General features: G+C 36.0%; 1 protein-coding gene across 1 annotated transcript in view; it reads right to left on the bottom strand.

The window, feature by feature from the left end:
• RNF13 (ring finger protein 13) overlaps positions 1-26,884 on the bottom strand; it is a 36,120-nt gene that overhangs the window by 8,004 nt on the left and 1,232 nt on the right. Inside the window, exons 2-8 of the mRNA XM_005141155.3 lie at positions 21,474-21,601; positions 18,301-18,381; positions 15,099-15,224; positions 10,374-10,461; positions 8,408-8,498; positions 6,831-6,936; positions 5,283-5,376 (exon numbers count right to left, since the gene is read on the bottom strand). Of these exons, the coding sequence (XP_005141212.1) occupies positions 5,283-5,376; positions 6,831-6,936; positions 8,408-8,498; positions 10,374-10,461; positions 15,099-15,224; positions 18,301-18,381; positions 21,474-21,587 (700 nt within the window). The 5' untranslated portion in view covers positions 21,588-21,601. The remainder of the gene's footprint in view (positions 1-5,282; positions 5,377-6,830; positions 6,937-8,407; positions 8,499-10,373; positions 10,462-15,098; positions 15,225-18,300; positions 18,382-21,473; positions 21,602-26,884) is intronic.

The following is a 26,884-nucleotide window of genomic DNA, read 5'->3' as shown; positions in this document are numbered from 1 at the left end:
ATTTCTTTATTTGTGGGTGTTAAAATAGATGCCAACAACTATTCACACCTATGTAATAACAGACTGATCTCTCATGAAGTAAAGTCTAATGCCTGGCTTCTCCATTATTATAGATCACACTAAATAAACCATCCAGTGGCATGGGTACAATTAACAAAGACACAGCAAATTACTTAAATTACAGGTTTGCTAAAGCTAGTGGTTTGACAGGCAAAAAAGTATGGAAGCAAGACTGCAAAGATAAGTGAAAGCACACATCTACAATGTGCTTCACTATTGGCAAAGGTAAATTATGGTGATTAGTACATATGCAGTAATTACATTGCTTTAATTAAGAACATTTTTAAACTAGAAAGTAATAAAAGGAATTAATGCCAAAACCAAAAATTGTATTGATAGAGGATTGTAACATTAAGTATTCAGCTTCCACTAGAGCATTGCAAAGTAGTAAACATGCCAACTCTTATTTTTTAAGAATAAGAAAGTGGACAGAGATTTTAATTATTTTATCTTAGCATGCATCAGAGTATATGTTGCAACTCAGGACCTCCCAGTTCATAGTTCTGATATTTTCCAAATATCAGAAATCTATTATTAAAACCAAATTCTCATCTGTTTCCTCAAAGATAAAATCCAAGGGCTTCTGTGGTGGCATAGAAGCCTGTAAAATGAGGTTCATGTTACTTTTGCTAAATATATATTATTCAACATAAAGGCAGAGCAGATGACCACCACTGGAAAACAACACTGTGGAAATCTGGCATTTCAAAATAAGCACAGTGGACATGAGAACCAGTTTTCCTGATAGTTCCTATACAACAGGAGAAGATAAATGGAAAGCAGGAGAGAAAAAAAAAAAAAACCATGCAAAAACCACTTCATGGGCAGGTAGGAAAAGCCAGAGTGATTAAATAGAGCCCATTACTGCCAGACCTAGATCACTGACATATGAGTTTTTGTCTAATGTAACACAGTGAAGTATTCCAGCTATAGCTCTTGAAAGAAAATTGCTTCCTCTTTTGCTATGACATTCTTTCTCTCTGTTGTTCCTGTTAGTCAAACCCGGTTTATGGATCATTTATAATCATCGCATTATCATCATGTTCAATGCAGAAATGAATGTTAACCATCAGTCAGTACTGTCAAGGGTATCACAGCTCAGAGAAAATGAAAATTAAAAAAAACCCACATTCAAATAATACTTGTCTTTTTATCCCCCCACTAGTCATTCAACATGTATAAGAAATACCAGAATAATGACAGCACACTGCTCTTGAGTAGGCTTATCTCTCCGAGACACTCCCACGCAAATGAACATCAGCACATTCAGAAAAAAATGACACAATGGTAAAGCATCACATCCATTTCTGGGCCACGTAAATACAGATAAACTTTTCTAGCAATGCTGATCCTTCATGACGACACACCCCTCGAAGAACAGATTAAATTTCTAAAAGAGACACTTTGCAGACAACTATTTCTGAAATACTGTAGTCTAGAAACTGACTCAATCACCAAAAATCAGGGAAAAAGTATGGAAACTGCTACAAGTTACCTGAAAGGTCAGATCACTGCTTGGGTTGGGCTGGGTATCAGTCAGCAGGTGTGAGCAGTTGTATTATCACACCTTGTTATTTCCTTTATCATTATTATTATTGGTGGTAGCAGTAGTGGTTTTGTGTTACACCTTAGATACTGGACTGTTCTTATCCCAACCCATGGGAGTTACATTCTTTTGATTCTCCTCCCTATCCCTTCGGGAGCAGGGCAGCAGCAGGAAGGTGGGAGAGTGAGCAAACAGCTGCATGGTTCTGAGTTACCGGCTGGGCTTAAAACACAACAGCATCTTAAATAAACTGTGTATGAAAAGTCTTTAGTATCATCTTCTACCTACTCAGCACATACAAATAAAGTATTTTCAGAAACAAAGAATTACCCACCCACATATATGTGCACTTGTGAACAATGAAAAACGCAAGAACAAAACTGCCAAGACCAGCAGACCTTATGACTTGTTTTCTCTATTAGACCATAAGTGTACTGTGCATTTAAGCAGAAGGGTCAGTAATGATCAGTTATACTCCCATTTGCAGGGGAAAAAAATAATTTAGGAATACACAGTAAACAACAGAACTGCACTTACTCTGGAGCAGATTTTTAGAAAGCCTTGAGATACCTCTATTCCCCACTATTCTCAATCATATATTATCAATCTGCATATAAAAATAAGTACATAAAATATGTATTTACTTAAAATTAAATGTACTCTTACAGCTTATTATTTGCCCCATATATTGGGGCTTTATTCATGTGTGTATGAAGCATTTCAAAGCTGACTCCTAAAGTAAAACTTTTTTCAACTAACAGCTCCATTTTTAGAAGTCTTGTGGCTGTAGCAACTCCTAAATTCTGGATTCTTTATCACGTATCTAACCACTCACGTGCAATCTTAAGTTTTCGACACTCGATGTAGAAAAAAATTGCTCTGTTCATTTTTAATTTCTCAATGATATGCCCATACATTTCTTCCTTTTGCAGCATTCCATCTCAGTAAGTTTACAATTTTCTTTTCTATGGGAGTGAGAGGTTAGACTGTAATTTCAATGATATTAAAATCTAAAAATTTTTTCAGTCTTTGCTAGATTCCATTTTAGTTAAGCCAATGTGGAAATATCATGCATTTCTGAAAAACAAATTCTACGATAACTACCAATTCACATATAAGCTATAATTCTTCTGAATATTCAGATTCATCAAAGATCAAATTACAGGCACATTAAATGGATGTCTTTTCTTGCTGTGTTCACTTTTGTTATAAAGACATTCATACAAAAGATATAAACCCCCACCGACTTTTGTACAATCCAACTGTAATCCCATTTGTAAGGAACCACAACACAACAAAAAAAAAAAAAGAAAAAAAAAATCCATCGACTTGGAAAATACAGAGTACATTGCATTCTGTGGAATTATCCAAAGGCAAGGCTTGTTGATTCAGACTTTGCAAAGATAGTCAATGCCACATCTTTTTGTTTCTGCATCTGCTACTCATTACAGGAATACTAAGTGCCTGATCTAAAGCCTATTGAAATCAGTAAAAAAATTTCCACGTTATGGTGGTATTTGACTTAAATCCTATTCATGGATTATTCATGTATTTTCTGTGTTAACAACTCCAGTTATGTCAGGATGCAATCCCTCATATAGAACAAGCATCATCATTACATCATCATTTGCCTATCAACCTATAAAATTCTAGACAACCACTAAAACCAATTTTCCCTTAAAAACCTTACACAGTGAAACCATTTATTATGTAGCTCATGATACAAAAAATAAGGCAAGAAACAAGAGATAGTATCTATGGTGTCTTAACTTCAGTAGTTGACTAACATTTCAATATTAATGGATTATAAAGATACACTGAAGACAAAAAGAAAAATCCAGCATTACTGAAAACAGGATTATAGTCCACAGGAGTTAGTTTCACCTATCCTTCCAAAACAAAAGGTTAAGATTGTCTGGATATAACATCAAGATACCTGAAGTAAATGGACTGCGCAATAACATCCTGAGAAAGCCTGTGTTTCACAAAGAAACATGAAGTGACGTATTTTCATTGTAATCGCTAAAGACAATATACTGCAAGTACTAGGTCAAATTCTGTCCTTTTAGTAAAAGGATTTAAAGTAATGTAAGAGACTAATTTCACAGCAGTAGAACCAAAGTGATCATTTGCTTAAAGAAACTGAAATCCTAGTTGAACAAATAAGCTTTTTGTTCTGTTTTTCATAAGCTACTGAATGCTGTGATTCAGATTTACAGCCAGGTTGCTTTCCAATGACTGACAGAGCTCCAAACAATTTGTATGGTGTAAGATTCAGCAAAAGCAAAGAGGGAGGAGAATAAGGAAATGAGCAATAAGATACGTTCATATACTGGCTACTTAGTCACGTAATTCCTGAGATGTTCAGTTGATTGTATGCATCTACAGTAAGACATCAACTGACCTTCTTGAAGTAACTTTTTTTCTTGCAAATTTCAATATAAGGCAGAACATAATTTACTTATTTTTATTCTAATTTGATGTCACAATGAATCAAGAAGAGGAAACACAATTAAGGTTAGCTTTACTGGCTTATGATAATTTTTCAGGGTTAATTTTAAATCCATAGCATTGCAGCAAGGTTCAGTCAACCCTGCCAAAGAAAAAACACTTCACTTTTTTTTTTCCTTTGAGGCTGACTAACATTGCACAAACATACTATGCTCAAATTGAACATCTGCTTTGCAGTGAGAGCGATGTGATGAATAAGTTGGCTTATTCATTGTTGGCTTTATCAGGGGCAAGTTGGCTTTATCAGGGGCAAAGAACAGTAAGCTGTTCTATCCTTGAATCCAGGCATATCCTCTAACACGGTCTTTGTGCCTCCAAAAATACACTCTTTATTGACACGTGTTATGTGGTAATTATTTCAAGTAAGTACTTTTCCCACCTTTTCGTCTCGTGCCTTGCAATAGCTTCTATGAATGAACAATAATGGTAAAATGACAGAACATGTAAAAAAAAACCCAAAATGAAGTAGCAGATTTTTTTTCTACTTTTAAGGAATAGACTACAACAGAGAAGAAATTACAGCAGCTTTTCTATTTCACTGAATTAAGTAACAGCTTTGTTTCTCACCTTGTCATTAGATATTGCATAAAAATTAATCACTACAAAGAATCACAACAGCAAGTATTTTGGCATTAAATTTAAATCTCTCTTGCCCTCACAGAAGTATAGTAACTGAATGAAAAGACCACTCCTCTGGAAAAATCAGATAAATTATACCCACAAGACAGTTTTGGTTTATAGTCTCTACCATGTCAGGCAACTTATGTACCACTAGTATATCAGTTTCCAGACAATCACAAAGCTGGACACAGTCCTTTGGAGGGAGTTCAAAACAATGCATCATTGCATTAAATGCATCAAAATAATGCACAGCAAGGAATTTTTGTGGAAATTCTGTACCAATTCTGTGGTATATTAACCAACATGTTAATTCTCAGCTGGAGTCTGCATGTGGTATCAGTTGTGCTTCAGTTCCAGAAATGTTAAAACTCTCCTACTTCAGTCAGAACAGGGCCAAGTATTTCATGTGCTTTCACTCCAAATGCTATTTTTCAAGTATACTCAAAATTATCTCCAAAACTACAAATTCCCCCTCAATTTAGAGTGTTTTTTGGTGTTAAAAACAATGGGGTCTAACTAGTTAGACAAAGAATGATTCACTTGCCTTTCTTAAATTTATGTACAGGAATTTTCTTAAGCTGATCCTTCCTAAGCCGATTCCTTCTCGCTCTGTGTCTATCTTGCACAAATTTTGTTATCTGGAAGCAGACATAAGACAAAGCAAAAAAGTTAAAACAGTAAAAGAATCATAAAACTATTTTGATTTATGAGTCTACACAGTAAGTTAGTCAAAAGGGAATCGTGGCTCTAACTGAATCACCACTTCCCTTGCCTGAACTCAAGGATGAAGCCAGACAAGCCTAAAGGAAGTTTTCAATGATCATGACACTTGAAGCTGAAAATATACACAGGTTTGGTTTTGTTTTTTTTTAAAGGAACCAGGAAAAATAAATAAATGTCTATACTATATAATGGCCAAATTGATGCATTACTTGATTTTAATCGAAAAGTAAAACAATAAATTGGTCAGAGACTAGGAGAGATTCCAAGAAGTGGGATGCCAAGTATTCTGAAATAATAAAGTTTATAAATAGCATAGCTATGTATAGGAGACACATGTCCAGCTGAGAACCTCTATAGGTAATGTATATGCTGCAAGTCATATGCTGTATACTGTAACATGTTCCAAGTTTCCTGATCCATTACTACACCTGCAGTAACAAATTGCAATGTGGAACACGGGACTAAAATTTATTATGCAGTACAAGTCTGTTAATGTTGGACATAGTGTCAGCATATGAGAGCACAAGGACAGGTCATTATTGGATAAAAAACAAAGGATAGCATTAAGGATAACTCTTTTTAAGCAGTTATATGCCAAGTATAACATCCTAAGGGATCCCTTAAAGATACCCCTTTGCCAAAATTCTGCACCCATTTATTTTACTGACAAAATAAAAGAGTACAAGTACATACAGTACACAGAGCTTTCACTGTTATCACAGGATGGTTAAGGTAGGAAAGGACCTTAAGATTATCTCCCACTAGACCAGTTTGCTCAAGGCTCTGTCCAATCTGGCCTTGAATACTGCCCAGGATAGAGCATTTACCACTTCTTTTGGCAACCTGTTCCAGTGTGTCTCATCACCCTAACAGGAAAGAACTTCTTCCTTATATCTAACCTGAACTTCCACTGTTCAAGTTTGAACCTCTTGTATTGCTGCAGTCCCCAGTGAGGAGTCCCTTCCCAGCATCCTTGTAGGCTCCCTTCAGATACTGGAAGGCTGCTATGAGGTTTCCATGCAGCCTTCTCTTCTGCAGGCTGAACAGCACTATGAGGTCTCCATTGCAACCTTCTCTTCTGCAGGCTGAACAGCACCAACTTCCACAGCCTGTCTTCATATGGGAGGTGCTCAAACCCCCTTATGGCCCTCCTCTGGGCTTGCTTCAACAGCTCCATGTCTTTTTTATGTTGGGGACACCAGAACTGTACACAGAAGTGCAAGTAGGGTCTCACAAAGGCAAAGTAGAGGGACAGGATCACCTCCTTCGACCTTTACTTTCTTTACTGTATCCCTTCATTTAAATTTAGTAAACAACAGTTTTTTATGACCATTTGAAAGAAAAAATGTTATTAGAAGAAGAAACTTACCATAAATATGACAATGAGAATAAGACAAATCCCTACTATTATTAAGAAAGGGATTAAGTAGTACTCCAAAGGAAGACTGAACTCTGGAATTAACACAACATGGCCACTGTGGGGAGAAAAAGATAACACTTTCTAAATAAGTTATAATTTAATAATGAATTAAAGAATAAGTACAATGAAAAAAAGAAAAACCAACAACCTACTGAAATAAAGCATTATCACTAGGCACACTAAAGGAATACCTACCTATGCACAGCAACATAGAAAATTCAGCTGATAGCCATGTAATGTAAAGATAACAAATAAAAGGATAAAACAATGTTTCTTTGAACATTTTTGGGAGTCAAAACTACTTACTGACTTCGATCATAACTACATTTAAAGCAACCAGGAAAACAATCTCATAGCTGCTTTGATAGCGAATGAGTGAAACATAACATATAATTGTAGAATACTTAAGGCTAGAAAGGATTTTAAGATCATCTAGTTCCAACCCCCCTGCCATGGGCAGGGACACCACACATTAAACATGACTATATAAACCCTGTCAGAACATACTGTGAAATCACTCTTATTTACTAAAGTTTTCTGGGTGATATGGAAGGTTTAGTTTCAAATCATGAAGCATAGTAAGGTGCACCCTCTGTCCTCTGAGGAGTCAATAAAATACAGTACAGTAACCAAATGTCTTCCTAGGCAACTTGATACGGATGCTGGCAACTGCATATCTGAATAGCAGTATGTATTGATACCTGAGGGAGTAAAATGCCATTATTATTCTGTTGGAACAGTCAGAAACACCTGAGAAAACACAATGTATAAAAGTGTTAGTAGTTCTATAACCACCAGTCTTGTGGAACCACACTTTACTTATCAAGTAGTTTCATCCACAAGGCATGTACTTAAGAATGATGACACAATCTAGTTCTGATTTACTCAGTGAAAGGACAGGCAAACCTACAGAAGCAAGACTGTTAAGACAAATAACAAAACACACCTCCTTTTCCATCCTATTCAAGATATATATTTCAACCATCTTGTTCTCACAATGATTTTCAAGTTTTAAACTTAAAAGCAGAACAGAAGCAGTGCAAACCTAATCATGCATGCTGTTGGAACCATCTTAACTGATTCCTGCAGATTTACCTAGCACAGGAAGTTATCCATGATTTGTTCTAGAGCTATTAATAAAGGATGATTCCCTCCCCCCCCGGCAAAGACCAGCATTTGACTTCAATTGGAACTGAAATACATTGCAAAGATAATACACCCTTATATCTGAAATACACATACTCTCACAAGCATTTCTGTGATTCCTAGATCATTAGCTAAACTCGTGTTTAATGCTGTATGAAAATAGAGGAGTAGCATTTCCTAAATAGACGGTAACCTTCCTGCAGGAAGTAAATTTACATTGATTTTTTAAATCTTTTCTGCCCATTGCTTTCAGCACACATTTTTACCTGGAATACCTATAGCCCCTGTTATCAAAGCATCCTATTTTAAACCCATAAATATTAAAATAGAGGCAATGACTTAATGCAGAGAATAACACAGCTGCATATGAGATAACTTACCCCTTTTCATAAGTAAATTCTTCTTTAAGAGAATTAGCTGACGTCTCACCAATAAAGACAGAAGGAATGTCAATCTTCTTTAAAACCTCAACTGTATTTAAAAAAGGTAGGAAAAAACTATTATTATGCAGACACCATGGGCATTCTTAAGTCATAAGACTTTTTAACATTATGAGACTATTACAACATAAAGACATTTTAACATAATGACATATAGACTGATGTATGTACATACCATATCTTTACATCACTTAAAAAGTTATAGTATTTTTCCTACAAAATATCTTGGTATTTTATTGCAGGTACAGAAATCAAAGTTCTTAGTGGAACATTTAAAGAGAAATACAGCCAAAATATTTTTACAAAAGAAGAACTATCAGAGTAAGCTTAACCAGATCATCACTCTTACTCAGGGACTTTGTCAGTCACCCATCTCCACTAATTTCCAAAATTTCTGCAAATTTAGGATTTTGTGATCTGTTACTGTAAATCTTAATCTTTATTCTCTCCTTTTCATCCTAATTATAAGGGAACATACTGGAAACAGCTTTGGATAGGAAAGGTCAAAAAGAAGGAAGAACGAATGAATAAATCCCAGATTTTTTATTTCAGTCTCAAGAAACTGAGTGCAACTTTCTCCTCCCCCTTCACTGCTTAATAGTGAAGGTAATAAGAAGATCAAAAGATGCAGCACAAATGAAAAACACTGAATGATAAATCCCATATTGTAGAAAACCTCCTCAGCTTCACTTTATATTAATTTGCACCTCTGACTTACACTTCACATTTTAAGGGTCAAAGTATCTTGAGTTTAGTTAATAGCAAAGCATTCAGGTTTCCCAAGGCAAAAGCATATATGGCTTAGTGTCACCTCACACCACCCAAGTTTGCATTTGTTGCGAATGTGTTCTACATTTTGAGTTCTCAGTGAAACCTGAAAATAACAGTCACATGGGTTAGGAATTCCTCAAAACCACTTTCATGTAGCTGTCTGGGCTACCTAGCTGCCATTTAGTTTGCTGAAAGTTCACTTCCTAGTTTACTCAATGGTGTTTCCACTTGGAAACATTTATGTTATTGTTCCATATTGAGCATGCTAAAAAACTAAACAAAATAAAGAAATGCCACAATGAAAATCATGACAGCACTACAGACAAAAAATATACACCATAAAACAGAAGTTTTAACTAGATTACAAGCTGTTCTAACACATTCACTCCATATAAGATGGGAATTGGAACAACTAGCACCATAATCAGAAAATGGTACATTGGTCTCTAAAAATTCTATTCCAACTGAAAATATGTAATATGCATTCATATGAAATTAGAATCCATTTGTCTAAGGGAACAGAAAATGTGCACTGCAGTGCAACCACAAAACTACTAAACTACTATAAAATACTAAAAAGCTGTATTTTAAAGTTTGATTTCCTTCCAATACAGTAATTTATTATATCTCTACTTAAGACTATATCAACTATTTTCCACATCAAATACAAGTCTATCTCAAATGTAACCATTTAACCCAGAACAGCTGAACCAAAATCTAAAGGAAAACAAAAAAAAACACTCAGAGAACATACAAACTTAGTGCCACAAATAATACACAAGTAGATACATACTTTCTTATACAAGCATCTCCAATTTAAAATATTAAAAGGAGGATTTCTGGTTGGGGTGGATTTTTCTGGTTTTTTTTGTTTGTTTGTTTTGGGTTTTTTTTTGGTGGTGTTTGTCATTTTGTTTTTGGGTTGAATATTTTTGTGTTGTTTGTTGGGGTGGTTTGGGAGAGTTCATTTGTAGTTTTTTTTGGGTTGTTTTAGTTGTTTGGTTTGGGGTTTTTTTGTTGGGTTTTTTTTTTGTTAGTGTGAGTTCATCATAATATTTTATACTGATTTTACTACTGTACACTTGTGGGTGAAATGATTTTCAAACAGGAGAGAAGAAGTGATACCTGTACTTACTGTCGTTGGATCCCATGCTTATGAGGTCATCAGAATCAACATTGTGAACTATAGCTGCCTTGTATCCAGCTCTTTGTGCATTTAAAACCTGTAAGCCATACAAAGTACTTATTAGAAAAATCACTGCTTCAAAATACAGCAACCTGTCTGTCCTCTCTAAGACAAGGTACACTTTCTGCAAATTATAAATACTAGCACGTTTCAAAATAAAAATGTAATTCTTTTATACTCCTGTAATTATACTACTTTTCCAGAAAAATAATTTAATATTATCTGCAGACATTTTAATATATATTAAACCCAGAATTTAAAACTTTCTATGGATAGATAAAAATAATATTTAATCATAACTGAAAATAAAGGCACTAACTGTGGTGAACTAGAAATAACCATTTGATAGCTCATGAAATCACATGGGTAGTATCTTTTCTGTGCCTTTAAAAATGTGAAATAACTAGTTTTGACAGCCCAAGTATCAGAAGCTTTCTCATGGAAAAGTGTAAAATTACAAATACAGATACAAAACCATAAAAGCATTGTGTACTGGCTACATTTATGATATATACTGGCTTTTTTGTCAATATAGAAAAAGCCTAAAGTCCATGTAAATGGCATTTGCTGCAGTGACTATTACTAACATAAGCATAACCAAGTTACAACTATTCATCTTAGATATTGCTTTAATGCATCCATAGCAGCATCAAAACTCATAGCAAGATGCAAAAAGCACTAGAGAACCTTAAGAAATCATTCAGGTTTCATCCTCTATTCAACTCCTGTTTAAAACTACATTAATAAGCTTGGCAATAGCTGGGTAGACTTGCTCTGAACTAAGCTACCATGGGGCACTGAGATGCATGCATTTACTTAAGAACACTGTAAAGCAAATATTTATGTGACAGGCAAACAATCATTAAGAATAACTGAACAGATGATCACAGCTTTAAATGCCTTTGAAACTGGAAAACAGTTGCAGTATTTGGATATTATGGCATCACAACACCTTTATTTATCAGTGTCCTGGGTTCAGCAGTAGCAGTCATTTTTTCTCCCTCTTGGTAGCTGCTGCAGTGCTGTGTTTTGACTTTCAGGCTGGGAACCGTTGCTGATAGTATGTATGTTTTGAGTTATTGCTCAAATGTTTGGTTTGCCCAAGGACTTTCTGAGCCTCATGCTCTGCCAGGGAGGAGGGGAGGCCGGGAGGAAAGAGAGACAGGACACCTGACCCAGGCTAGCCAAAGAGGTATACCATACCACAGCATGTCATGCCCAGGATGTAACTGAGAGTTACCCGGAAGGGCTAGGCTCTGGGGCGGTGGAAGGAGGTTTCAGTTGGTGCTCAGTCGGGCAGGCTGGGGTGAGTTATGGGTTGGCGGCTGGTGAGATGTTGTATTCTCTTCACTTGTTATTTACTTTATCATTATTATTAGTAGTAGTAGCAGCAATAGTGATTTGTATTATGACTTAGTTATTCTTATCTCAACCCGTGGGAGCTACATTCTTTGGATTTTCCTTCCCAGCAATCTGAGAGTTGGCAAAGCAAGGGGGGGAGTGAGTGCATGAGCTGTGTGGCTTTGGGTTTAAACCATGACATCAGTCAACAAATACCATCTCCTTACAAATATACACACAAAGCCTGGTCTTACAAGTCACCCCCACCTCTCTTCTACAGCAGACTATCATCACCAGATCTGAAAAACTGAGGGGAAACCTGGGTGCTCCTTTTCAAGACCTCTACCCTCAGGAGAGGGGAAAATACCTGTATATGTATACACACATACACTCCCAATTTCTCTTCTCAAGAGACAAACAATGAGGAACATGAGTTGTAAAGCTGGAAAGCTTCCACTGATTATACTGAAAATAAAAGAGGTTCTCTAGGTGAAGCTTGATATATGAAGCCTTCTTGCCTGCTGCACAACAGCAAAAACAGGAAAAAAAAACTAAAAAAAAATCAGAATTTTAAATGAAACAGTCAAGAGTAAGACAAAAGAATTAAAAACTTTGAATATCTATATATATGCGCTGCTGATAGAGAATGGCAGTAATGGAGTCATCATGGATAACTTACACGTCACCAAGCACTGAAACTGAAGAAACACAAAAGTCTGAGCGATCTGAGCTTTAAAGCTCCCTGGTTATCACAGTTCTTAATCTTCATAGCCACATAAATGTGCTATGGTAATTAGTGATAGTTTCTATGTAGTATTCATTTTCTTGTTTGCTTGGTTTATTTCTTTGACATCATGTCATGAATAGGTATTTATTAACCAACCATTATACACTGAAATACCTCCTTCAGGACAGATTATAAATAAGTTATATTACTTAAGGAAGTGTTACACTTCCCTGCACACTTCTGCTAGTTACTTATAACACAGACCCTTTGCTTAATTACTGGATTATAAAATTGTGGTGTTTCTGTAAAGTCACACATAAATGTGCTTTTGAGCCATCAGTGACACAGGGTTACTCAAATAAAGGATGACACTGACATAATCACAGCCAGGCACCTTTCACACAAGCCACCACAGGCTTAAGACCCCATCCAGATGCAAAAAGCAGTAGCAACAGCCTGTTCAATCACACTGTGAAGCTCACTCTTGCCACTCAGGACCCCAAAGACAAAAGCATTACTTGTGTACCAAAAATGAAGCACTAACCTATTTTTAATATACACCTACACAGGGTGAAATACCTTCAGGAAGTGACTTCTTACTGCATAGTAACCTCTCACTGTAAGTAAATTAGTCAACTCTTTACTCAACAGTTACATGCCTCAGAGTGCCAGCAATTCAGATTCTCTCCCTCTATCCTAACAGCTATATTCCAAACAGCAAAACAATATTGCTGGAAAATGCAGACACCTTGGGAGTCTGCAAGGGGAGATGTGTTTTTGGCATAGTATATATTTTTACACAATAAAAATCAAGAAATAACTATGCACCTGTATTTGTAGTTTTCAATGTCAAGCAAAAGAAGAGACAGGACTTTCTAATAAACATCCTGTCAGTCAAGTAGATGACATGTAATATAACTCATATCTCCATGCACATGCCACTTCATGGCACAGACTTTAGGGCAAAATGCTGTACTACTCATAAAATTATATAACGCAATATTGCAATAGCATTAACAACACAAGAGCGAATTCACCTGCCAGTGAGTACATAGATATCCATGCTTGCCTTGGAACTTCTCATCCACCTTTCACCTTACTCTTTGGTTAATAAAGTGTGGGAATCCTCTTTTCCATGTATATGACATGGAATACAAAACATAACAAAAAATTCTACACACCAAGCTAGTGTGACTTAATCCTTGAAGGACTGACCATGGAAATCCCTCAACAGTAATGTAGAAAACTTCCATTTTCTGCAAGGAATGCTCATTAACAGTATTTGGCAAATCAAGGTGTGTAAAATTAAAGTACAAGAATCTACATTTACTAAGTTGATAGCTATGTGGAAAAGCAATTCTGCACGTCTTCCCCTGCTTGACTCTTGTCTGTAGATGAGTACCTTTCCACAGCTTCTCTATCTCAGAATTCTGGCCAGCAACACAGATGTGATTTTTGTGGTATAGCACCACAGTAAAAAAGCTGAAGGCTCAGTCACAATGTCAGCTTCTTCAGCAAAACAAGTAATTTTCAGCAAGTATTTCTGATTCAAAGTCTGTTCCACTCGAAAAATTCTGACGTCTTCCTTTATCCATGTCTTCAGCAGTAGAACAGCAGGGGGACTGGAACTGTATTATCTTTAAAGTCCCTAATAACCCTAGTCATTCTCTGATTCTACAAATCTAATACTGTTCCACCAGTTCAGAGCCAGCAATCAGATAGGCAAGGAGGATATGGAAATGACAATTCGTCATTTGCCCTTCTTTTCTCACTAAGCCATTTACACACAGTGACAGGATTCACAATACTAAATATATGACGTTTCCCAGTTTGATGTGAAGGTAGATTACATGAGCAGTGGAATCTACAGTCTGGACAGAATTCACATGTTTAAACACCACATCACACAGCAACAGACAGGGCTGGATCAGCTTTCAGTGCAAGGAAATCAATGCAAATTGAAGAGCACTGCTTTCCTTACAACATCCTCAGCTGCCCCTGTATCATGGCCATTTTCAAGAAAATCATATATTCTAGCCAAGCACAAATAATTCTAATTTTGTATTTAAAAAAAAATAACACAGAGAATGCTCTACTTCAGCTGTAGTTCAAAATTTTTTATAAATACTTTGTGACATAACACCTACATGTTGTACTCATTAAAAAACATTTCCATCCTGCCATTAGTGCCCGTTTCTACCCAACAGTGCACTGTCTCCCCTCCCCATCAACCAACTATGACACTACCACTGTTTACGTGGTCTCAGTGTGAGCCACAAGATGATGTGAGCCACAAGAAGCTCTGCTGTGATCTCTCGCAACAAAGAGTTTAACTCGCAAGAAAAGCTGATACTGCTACCAAGTACTTCTTGTTCTAAAACTGCAGCATCTGTCATCCTTATTTCCCACATAACCTGGTCTCCAAACAGGTAATCTTAAACTAAATCATGTTACAATACTACTTTATATGCCTGTAAACAAAATTTTTCCTTCCCTTCAAACCAGCATCTATCCTGATGTTACCTATAGGTATTTTTCTTAAGCACCAGAAAAATTCTTTAAGTCCCTGAAACAGAGAGGGGGGAAAAATATTAAAAGAATCTTACCTTAATATCAAAGTTGCACTCAAGCCTTCGAATTAACACAATAAAAGCACTGGATGAATTGTCTCTCAGTGGAGGTGGGGCTATAGGCTCACATGCATTCTCTGGTTTTGAATTTATTAGGAATCCCTAGAAAACAGGAACAGAAACTGGTGCTTCATTTCTCTTTGCCTTAACAAAGGAGTTGGCAGACAAGTTGGTCGAAGAGAAAATAAACATAAGCCAGCAGTGTGCACTCACAGCCCAGAAAGCCAACCGTATCCTGGGCTGCATCAAAAGGAGCGTGACCAGCAGGTCAAAGGAGGTGATCCTGCCCCTCTACTCTGCTCTCGTGAGACCTCACTTGGAGTATTGTGTGCAGTTCTGGTGTCCTCAACATAAAAAGGACATGGAACTGTTGGAACAAGTCCAGAGGAGGGCCATGAGGATGATCAGGGGACTGGAGCACCTCCCATATGAAGACAGGCTGAGAAAGTTGAGGCTGTCCAGCCTAGAGAAGAGAAGCTGCATGGAGACCTCATAGCAGCCTTCCAGTATCAGAAGGGGGGCTATAGGGATGTTGGGGAGGGACTATTCATGACGGACTGTCATGATAGGACAAGGGGTAACAGGTTAAAACTGAAACAGAGGAAGTTTAGACTGGATAAAAGGAAGAAATTCTTTACTGTTAGGGTGGTGAGGCACTAGAATGGGTTGCCCAGGGAAGTTGTGAATGCTCCATCCCTGGCAGTGTTCAAGGCCAGGCTGGACAGAGCCTTGGGTGAGATGGTTTAGTGTGAGGTGTCCCTGCCCATGGCAGGGGAGTTGGAACTAGATGATCTCAGGGTCCTTTCCAACCCCAAATATTTTATGATTCTATGTACCTTTTCATAAAATAACTAAACAAATTCTTATTATCAATTCAGTCCTACATCATAGCAAGATTTCTGCTACATTCCTATTTATTGTGATTCATCAGAATCTTCATATCTATAAAGAATTAGACAGAAAATAGTTTTCCCAGTTACATCACCTGAAGTTCGTAACTCAGACTTTACAGTATAATTCAGCAGATAGAGGACTGCACCTGCTACATTAATATTGTGGAATTGTAACCTATAACATATAGATACTAATATAACAGCCTGAGAAGCAGTAACACCAATTTCATACTTTGCAATTAAAGGGGAAAATGGAAGAAGGTTATGTGTGTGAAATCAACACTGAACTACCATACAGAATAGCTATTTACTATTCTAAGCAAAGACTATAGGTCCTCAAATCCAATATAGCTGAAAGATCCACAGATGTAGGAAGTTATGGAAATACCAATCCTGACGCAGTCTTTGGATTGTCTCTATGTGACTGAGTTAGTAGTCCACGACCGAAAATGGTGGGAGGAGAAAATTTCCTAACCTCATGCTTTAACATCAACTGGAAAACATGGTCACCCAAATACTGAACACACTGACACTAGTCCCTCTCGACAACGGTGTGACTTCAGGGTCGACTACTCCTCTGAACTGTCTTCCCTACTACTATAAATGCTCTGTAAACCACACTGATACGGAAATTTCCATTAAGTAAATGCCAAAAAGAGGGCATGTATGCTTCACAACTATTTGTTCTAGCTGTAAAGAAAGCAGACATTAATTTTTCCTTTACTAGAATATGTTCTCTTCCTTGATCAAATTTCTAGATCACCTGAAAGGAGCAGCTTTATTAATTTTATTAATATTAGGTAAAAATTGCATTGTTAGTAATTAGATTTCCTTCTGTCAATCTCTTCACAACAGATTTTGATTATCAAGATACAGAAAAATACAGACTGTATACCTAGAGTAGGTTTGCCTACCCTTCATCTGAAACACAACTCTTCAGAAAACCTGCTCTGTGTCTGCAGTACAGTCACATGACAGAGGAATTTGAAGGTTAATGCAATGGAGCTGCATTTGACATAAGGATATCCCTATAATATTCACACAGATTTAAACCATTTTTAAAGCCAGAAGAGGTCATCATACAGACAAAGAGCAGCGAATTGTGGGAAAATACGAATACAAGTAATTTATGTGAATAAAGATCATTAGAAGTTGCACTCCTCTGAGTTCAAGAAACTGCTATAGTTGACAGCTTGAAGCTGTTTCCATTGACAGATTTAGCTATATAGAGAGGTCACCATCTGTGTAGAAATTATATAATTATACACAAACATAGCTATAAACTGATCATTTAAATATATAAAATGTATTTAATATACAATTTATAAACTGCCAGTTTAAATGTACTTTTTATATATAATATTGTATTTTATCCATAAATATGTATTATTCATAAAGTTTAACTTGCAAGAGAGGAGCAGTTTTGAGAAATAGGATTTTTTAACGGTAATTTCCTTTTCAGCGGGGAAGCTGCACCCAGCAACCTGTTCTTTATCAAGTTTGTGGTGACAGGCACAACACTACACACCCTGTAAGAATTAAAAGCAAGATCCACTGAAAATTCTGCCCTGATTTGCTGACACTCAAATTTAGGTCCCTGAGGTTCCCCCACTTTGTACAGCAAACGTTACTTGTGTTATGTAGTTTCACGCAAAGCATTTACTCTGTAACTGGAGTGGTATGCCTGGAACCAACTGTATTCTGTGGAGAAGTTTAATACAAATCACACAGCATTATGTTGCAGTTCAAGAAATACATACATAGAAGCTAACTATGACTGGAATGGATTTTTCATATTTTTTACAAAATAATTAAAATCCAAAGAAATCAAGTTTTAGTATCATATTCAAGACTAAGACTAATTATTAGTTCTACAGAGGTGACAATCTTCACCTTAGTTACAACACAGACGTCTAACAGTTAAAAAGATTAGAATCAAAGCTCCTTGTAGCTATTTTTGATGTTATTAAACTGGCTCACTACTTGGGCAAATGACTTAATTGCACTGTTTCTCATATAGTCAGTAAACAACTACACAGCTCTAACTTTTTCCCAAAATAAAACCAGTGGGCATGAAAATGGTGTCACCTTGAGGTTTCATTTCAGACCTTTTCCACATCTGTTTTGCTTGAGAAGTAGATTAATCTGTTCTGTATTTATTTTTCCTCAGTGCTATTCATTTAACTTCTACCTTTTTTGGCTTATAGAAGAAATATTCAGCAGATACAGTTCAACAGATAGAGTGGGGATTTATATATATATATATATTTTTTTTTTTTTTTTACCTTCAATCCTTCTGCTGGCAGTCTGTAGCCAAATCTAGCAGGCAGGTCATCAAAGGTCTGGGTTCCATTTTCAAGATTATACTAAAAGAAACAAATTTTAAAGAAAATTCAGGTTTGTAACAAGAGAGAAATAGATAACAGGTATAAAGAGAAAAACAAGTTTTTGGTTTTTTACATTAAAGTATTTATAGAACCTCTTGTGACCATGTCAATGAAATCACAAAATTGCTTCTTCCACTTGTCATGGCAACATCATGCTTTTCTTAACTAGTTGTCAATAAAGAAGTAACAAATCTTCTGTTAGATTATCCATATGTTAAATTTTCTTTCTACTGTCTACAATTCAAACACCATCATACCTGCAGATTATAAAATACAAACAACCCAGAAAGCTCAAAAATCAAAAAAGCTGAGGTTCTGGGGTGTGGGTTTTTTTTGGATGGTGGTGTTCTTGTTGGCTTGGGTATTATTTCTTTTTTTCCTTTGAATTCGCTCACATACAGGGAAGAACAACTTCTAACAGGTGGTTTCTTGTAGGCAAAGAATAGCTCCCTTTCTAAATTACCTGCTGTCTATTCAGGTTAGCAGCCGAAAACTATATGGTTTTGTTTTATATTAACTATGAACTTTCATTTCAAAGCAGAACCCTTAGATCTGTGGAAACTTGGCTTCCTCTTTGTTCATCTTCTGTAGCTCTATGATATGCCTAACCAATGCAGAATTGACACCAAATAAAAAAAAAAGTATGCTGTATTTTTTCAGTACGAGGGATTAAGTTAGTTTCTTGCAGAAGTTGTGAATTATACAATAACTGAGTTGAATGCACATCGGTTGGTTTTATTACATAGCTTAGTGACTCAGACATATTTGCCTATTCATTATATTACACAGTTGTCAGACAGAACAGTTAAGTAAGGATTGTGTTTCTTTCAGAGGGACAAGGCATTTCCTAACAGCCAGACTTAGAAACTCAAACTATAGTTCACAGAAAAACACTACCATGATTTATCTTAACTCTTTCAAAGGAGCAAAATTTCAAAGGAGCTGCCTTCCCACAGACTTTAATAAAATTGAGGGGGGAGAGACAGGAATTGTACTACATTTGAAGGAAGTATTTTTGTTCTGTTTTATCAACGTGCTCCATAAAAACCTCTTCTCCTGATCTTCTACCATCACATAGCACAGCACTGTGCCAGTAAAACCTGTCTTCCTCCATCCTCACTACTCACTCATCTGTCTTCTTAAAACATCCTTCCTGAGCTTGTGCTACTCTTTTGAATCACTTAGCAAGCCCTAACTTAATCTGGGAGTCAGACACAAGCCTGTTTATTTTTAGCCATTATATTAAAAATAAACAATAATGCTTCATATACATGTAACTATTTTATACAAACATAATCCCTCATTTGAGGCTGTAACTACACAAGAACACTGAAGCATAATACACATAAATCAGTCAGAAAATAATTTCTTTTGTTGGAGAACCCAAAATTTGAGCGGACTCTTGCTCCACAATCATTAAACCATGAAATCTCACAAGATTATAAAATATTTGTAGGGCTTCAACTCCATGTGACACAGTGTGCACACATTCTCTCTGAGTATCTCATAAGCTTTCCACTGACTTCTTTTTATAGCAAACTTTAAAGAAGTGCCTAGTTCATCTTTTCATTTCCTGCTGCAAAGATATTCTCAGAAATCATTTAAAACCCCCTTTTTAAACCCTTGAAAAGCCTTTCTATCCATCTTTCTGTTACAAGGTGCTATTTCTCAGAACAGGGGGAGATGGAGAGCCTTCTACATGTTCCTTCAGTTGACAATAGCCAGCAGCACTGGGAGCCTTCCTATTGCAGGAGAAAGAAGGAATCAACAGCAGCACAAGCAAACAACCCAATTCCACTGTATCCCTGCCCATGGCAGGGGTTGGAACTAGATGATCTTATGGTCCTTTCCAACCCAAAGCACTTGATGCTATTCTCCCATGAGAATAGATCCATAACTTCCGAAATACCCAGACTTTTCATTAATAACACACTTCATGTTTAGTGGGAATTATTTTAAAATACTGCACACAAGTTTAAATAAAAGAAATTAAACTAAACTTAAAATATGCCCCTTTTTTAGGTTGGTGGATTGTTTTGTTTTAAGTATCTTTTCTAAGAGAGGAAGTAGCAAGAATGAAAAAAGAGGTTTCTTACGAAAAGAGGAAGCATGTGCTTGGTTAGAGAGGAAAGGGGAGGAGGGAAATTCAGTTTTACAGTAGAAGGTAATTTTTAAAATTTCACAATAGAATGGTGATGCAAGTCCCACAATAAAGTAATTATCTATCTGCACTGTTCCTTAAAATTTGTATCTACAAAAAATAATAGAACAGTAACATCCCAAAGATCCAAGTTGCATAATGCAGTACTCATCAACCCCACATTAACACTATGTTTTAAGTACTTTTATTTTAACATTTAGTTTCAAGGTTTTTTTCACGCAGCTCTCTTAAATTGATATTAACAACTCTCCTGGATATTACTGTAAGTAGCAGAGACTATGGAGACTGTAGTATTTATGTTTAATTATATATAAAATTGGTAATACATATCCTCGCAACAACTTTTACCACTAATCCTATGTTCATTATATTCTTTATTAGCCTGATAATCTAAAATTCTACACACACCAACAATACTATTCTTAATGATAGCAGGTATTATCAGATATTAAAAATATATATATATATATGTCTATCTAGGTGCAACACACACAAACACTTAACTGACAAAGCCTCTTGCACACATAAATTATACTACTCACAAAAGATTATATTACTTCATTTATATACTATTACCTACAAAATGGTGTTCATCAAAACTTATATTGCTGTCTAAAGCAATGAATAATTAAATTTTTTAACAGGATTATAACATGTCATAGGGTATCTCGTCAGATTTGAACTTTTAAAATGTGTAAGGGAATGAAGTTCTCTCACTGTCACAGTATCTGAGCACACATCATCCGCAAGCTCATTTGAAAATGTATTTTTTTAACTAAAACATTGAGGCAATTCCATTCTGAGCAACCTACTATATCGTTTATTTTACTGATTCATTAACAGAATAATTTAAAAGAAGATTCAGTTTTACAGAGATTTCATCTATGTAGAAAAAAATTCTTATACTTACGGCTAAAATATCTGCCTCCACAGGTAAAAGATTCAGAAACGCAAATAACTGAACAGTCAGAATAGTGTATATCTGAGTGGCAGACAACATCAGCATTCCTATTGACAACAGCATATTTTATTTAGCACCTGCAAAAAAAAAAAACAAGCCAGAGTCAAGACATATCACAAATATTTTCCTCTGTGATTTTTACTGGGCTCTACTGGTCAGTTAAAATTTTCTAAAGTAGTATGCAAAACTTTGTTCTATGTTTACTTTTGATTACGAGTAATCTTTAATTTATTCAACTATTTTAGAGATAGAAGCCCTCTTTGCTAAGCCCTTGTAACCTCCATGGGAATGCATGCATAAAACAAAAATTGTAGTATTATCACTTCAAAGAGCTTTAGGAAACACGTATCAATGCAAACTATATACAGGAATTAACATTTATATGCTATTAATAATGTTTAGACATTGTTAATTTTAATCTTTCCTTCTTCTAGCATAAATCCAAATTAGCAAAATTTCATGTACCTGAAATAGTTGTACTAAGAGCATTTATTTATTTCTAAATACACACTTGCAAAAACAGTGGGATACCAACAGGCAAGTAATACAAACTAGTTCTATAAACTTTGGTGGCATGCACGCATGTACATATGTGACTTACGGTCTGGACAGGAGATTTACTCTCCTGTGAACTATGTGCATTTTTAAGACCTTTTAAAAAAGAGTACAAGTACTCTGTAAACTATGCTGTATGCATTTCACAAGTTCATGGTATTAAACGGAAGTTAATTCTGCTTTGTTAATAAATTTTCATTAAAGACAGGAGCAAAAAGCAACAGCTTGTATCTGGAAACAGACATGGTTTTTGACAGAAACTCTTCTCAAAAACGGCTGATTTATCATTAATCAAGGAAAAAAAGTGTGTAGAGGGGTTAGAAGGAAGCTAGTTAAAAGGAATTTTTAATGATTTAAAAAAATCCATTAAGGCCCTGACTGCCTTCCTTGTATGAGCAATGAATGATACCTATACCCTTAATGAAGTCACTAAGACTTTCATGTTTCCCTCAAAAAAAACAAACCAACCAACCAACAAAAAAAAAATCCAAATTCCCCCAAAACACCCAAGAACCACCAGCAAAAATCCCAAACAACCATGCCAGAAAACAAACATTTGAATGAATAGATTTTGTTCTGTAATCCCTCGTTATCAAAAATTGGCCAATTTTACAATCATGGGTATCTTAAATCACAAAATTTGGCACATCAAACACAACACAAGTGTTAAGATACAGTGTTCAGATTTTGAACATTTCAATTATTTTCAGCAAAGACAAAAGCTAACACAATATATTAATCCACAGTTTAGAAACTCAGTATTCTTTGAAACAGGTTACAGATTACTTTCCACTTGTCTCTTCCAAATAACTATTTTTCTCGCACCAAAAAGAGTCCTTAGTCTAGACAACAAACATGATTCAGGTTGAAATGTCATTTCCACGACTGACAAAGTCTGCTCCTTAGGATCACAGAATTTACTATATGCCTGTGAAGGAGCAACTTCCTCCACAATTACAGGGCCCTCATATTTATGCTCTCGCATTCCAACAAAATAAGAATAACATGGTACTAATCTGCAACATTTACTAAACATCATACTCAAGGTAGTAAGAAGCGGTGTCTCTGCAAAGCTCTCATTTAAAATGCTGAATACTATTAAACGCCCATGAACATTTAACCTCATGTGGGTCTATCAGCTGGTAATCGAAACAACAGGCAATACACATCCACATGAAGGTTAAGATTCTACTAGATAAATCACAAAATCAAGCATTCAAAAACTTGGGTTGGGCAAGGAAGAGGAAGAAATCTCAGCTTTCTACGTAACAACTGATGCCTTTTAGTAAGGTTCTGTAGTGGAAAAATATGAGAACATAATTTATTAAACTGTATAGCTATTTCTACACAAAAGGGCAAAATGGATAAACTGAAGTTGTACAACCAGCCATAAAAGTAGCACTTCCCAGTTTCAGAATCCTTGGATTTCCACATAAACTGTACTTTTTAATACTTCCCCCATGACTTACTAGTTTCCTAATGCTTTTAAAGAGGGTTAAATTCCTGTAATATACTTCCCACAGCTTGCAGTAATGTGGGGGTTTGAGATTTAAGCTTAACTTGTGCTGTTTAGAAATGCAACCTGAACTGGAAAGACATGGAGCTGTGTGAGAATACTGGCCAGATACCCATCTATCTTCTCCCCATCTCTCAGGCACTACATGTTGAGCCTTCTGTCCCATATGATGTTCCCAAAAGACAGGATGGATTACTGCCATGTGTCTCTGCCCAGCCCCTAAAAGAATTAAAGCAGTGTTTGTTTTCTGTACCTCTCTATTGACTCAACCCTTTTACTTTCTTTTCCCCAGACATCACATTTTATCAACTTCATTTGATTAAAACAGAACTCAGTATCAATGTACAATTTCAAAGTCCTAATACAACATGTTCTGCATCAATACTCTAAGTCACAAAAACAGATTTAATCTATGAGCCTATATATAAGCACTGATAACACTGGAGATGTTTTCCGAACGTGCATTTTAAAAGGATGTGTTTTAGCTACAGAATAACCTAGATCATTTAACAGCAGCACTTCCATCTACAGAACATGAGGGACAACTATGACTCATTTCTGTGTGGCATGCTCTTATGATCTGACCCTAGTACACAGGTTCAATGGGACAGCTACAAGCACATAAGCTTAGAGAGGAAAGATAAGCGAGATTCTTCATTACAACCCGCCTGGACAACAGGCAAGTCTGCTGGACAGGGTCTTAACAAGGAGTGACAGAGAATGAGTTGATTCCAAACAATACTACTCACCAAGTGAGGCAATACATTTTAGTGCTTAAACAAATACCTTTCTGTTTTTCTTTGAAGAGGACTGTTTTAACAACAAAAACTCCTTGGAACAAATAGTAATGGAACAAATAGTAATGGGTAAGTACCCTAATACAGCCTCTAACTAACCGGGGATACAATAACATATGAGTGTGCAGCCTGATCACCATTAATTCCCAGAAAACATCTGGCATCAGGAATATCCCCATGAGAACAATAGTAGTCACTGTTTATGAGAGCAGCCAGGAAGAACCTCCTCCGCAGCTCTCACTTCCAAATGCCTTTCACTGTGAAAACACAACTCACTGTCCAAGATCATGACCTCTGTTCTCCACTGACAAGCTACATATGACAATTTCTTTTTGCACTGTTGCTAGTCATAATCCAGTCTTAAGACAGACAATGATTAGCTGTCTACAGAGGAACTTCACATTCCTCTTTGGCTTAGCTATATAGCATTACCACGCACAGGCAATCTCTTAAGAAAACAGAGGTATGAAATACCTTATGTCCCTTATAAAAACTCACACCCAAATGTGATTGAGCTAAAAAAAAATCCAACATTCAAGCCTCCAACATATTCAACAAAAAACATATGATTCAGTACACTACCTACTTCAGAGTATGAAACAAGCAACAACTAAGTTCTACCTTCAGCATGAAATCTAGCCACTTGCGTTGCTGAATTTACAGGAATTGCTGGGTCCACAAATGAACGCCAAAGCCTCTGCAGCGATTCTTATAATCCTGCAGTGAGGAATTACTTCAAATGACAAAATTAAAATAGTGGTAACACAAAACAGCAGCAAATACATTGGATCCAATATTGCTATAATAGTTAAAAAAATTCAAGTTCAAGTTTTAAAATTAGATGGTACATAATTAATATTGTTATCAGACCATCCAGATATCCTCTAACTTTTTTTGTTGGAGAAATTGGAAGTACTTCTAATTGAACTCAATTAGGTCATTCAACTTGCTTGTATGATATGTTAAAAACCCCAAAAATGAGTCTTCTTGTTTAAATGGTTCTATGTGGATTTGACCGTAGATACTTCATAGTGAAAATTGTATCTTTGCTGACTTAACTGAGGAATCACAGCCAAGACTGCTACATTTTCTTTCAGGACTACTACATTTTCTTTCACAATCAAGAAGTACCTAAGAACTTCGGTTTTACTGTCATATTCTATATGGTGTTTTTAAGCAAAAAAGCACTGTCCCATGATCAGAGGTCCTCAGCATTAATTACAGCAAATACTGGTCAGTTAAATTTGATTTAAACTTACACTAACATGAAGATAATTAAAGTTCACCATTACTAATGGGAAGAAACAGCTGGTATTTTCAAAAACAGTTCTCATGATTCTGACTTGGTCATTCAGACATGATACTTTGTGCAACTTTCAACTAGTTAGCGGAACAGAAGCTACAGTCACAGGAACCTGTAATTAGTTGTGACATTCATGATTTTTTATTTCTAGATTAAGATTTACCAGTTCCCCTTATTAGCCTGGCCTAAAAAGGAGGATGTCAGTGAATCTGAAAGGATAAAGAACAAAAAAAAAAAAAAAAAAAAATCAAAAGAATAACAACTTCTACCAGACAGAAGAAACAATACACTTGAAGCTACCACAGTATTTTAACCAAGACCGTAAATTCAGCACGTACCTTACAAGACAGAGAAATATTAAAACAGTATTGAACAAGTCAGAAAAACACCAGAACTAGAGCTGTCCTTGCTAACAACATGTATGCACAGTGCAGTCTTCTCTGTCAAAGAGTTACACACAGATTTTTCTGGGCCTAAGAACTATTGCCTCAAATAAAAAAAAAAAAAAACACAAAAAACCCCCAACAAACAAAAAAACCCACAAAAAACACAAACCTTAGAATTCCTGAAATTCTGTGGCTCTTTTATAGATTACACTCTTAACTGAAGAAGACAGCTTAGAGCACACAGAAATATAGGTTTATATAATTAAAGACTATACAGTAAACCACACAAAAGAAGTTAAACTTGACTCTGCATTAGTCTTCAGCATTTTACATCTGATTTTCCAGTGTAAGTTCTCCTTAAGTAACTCCAAGTATTTTGAGAATAATTTTTCCTCCCACACTCACAAGACTGAGGAGCTACACTGCTCCCTCAGGAGACTGAACAGGATCACCAGGTCAGAACTGAAGAGAGGAGAACGTGGGGTGTGCTGTATTACAGCTCACCTACAAGCAGCAAGACAACCATAAAGTAAACACACTAACTTGAAATATACCAAAGTATTGTCCATGAAGAAAAGGCAGCAGTAGTACTGTTGTCTGTACAACAGATAACATGTTTCTGATTACACTTTCAAAGGAAGAGGAGAGCAAAACCTCCCTTCTCACCAGAAGATAAGGATGGCTGGATAAGCTTAACACAAGGATAACACATAATAGATACAGCTATCTGCTGTACTGGACACAAAGAATGTCTTGCCTACCACTTAATTCATTAAGGGTATTGTCTGCATTAATAATAGGGG

Source organism: Melopsittacus undulatus, chromosome 6 (genome assembly GCF_012275295.1).
Source record: "Melopsittacus undulatus isolate bMelUnd1 chromosome 6, bMelUnd1.mat.Z, whole genome shotgun sequence".
NCBI classification, from domain to species: Eukaryota; Metazoa; Chordata; class Aves; order Psittaciformes; family Psittaculidae; genus Melopsittacus; species Melopsittacus undulatus.
This window is presented reverse-complemented; position numbering and strand designations above follow the sequence as displayed.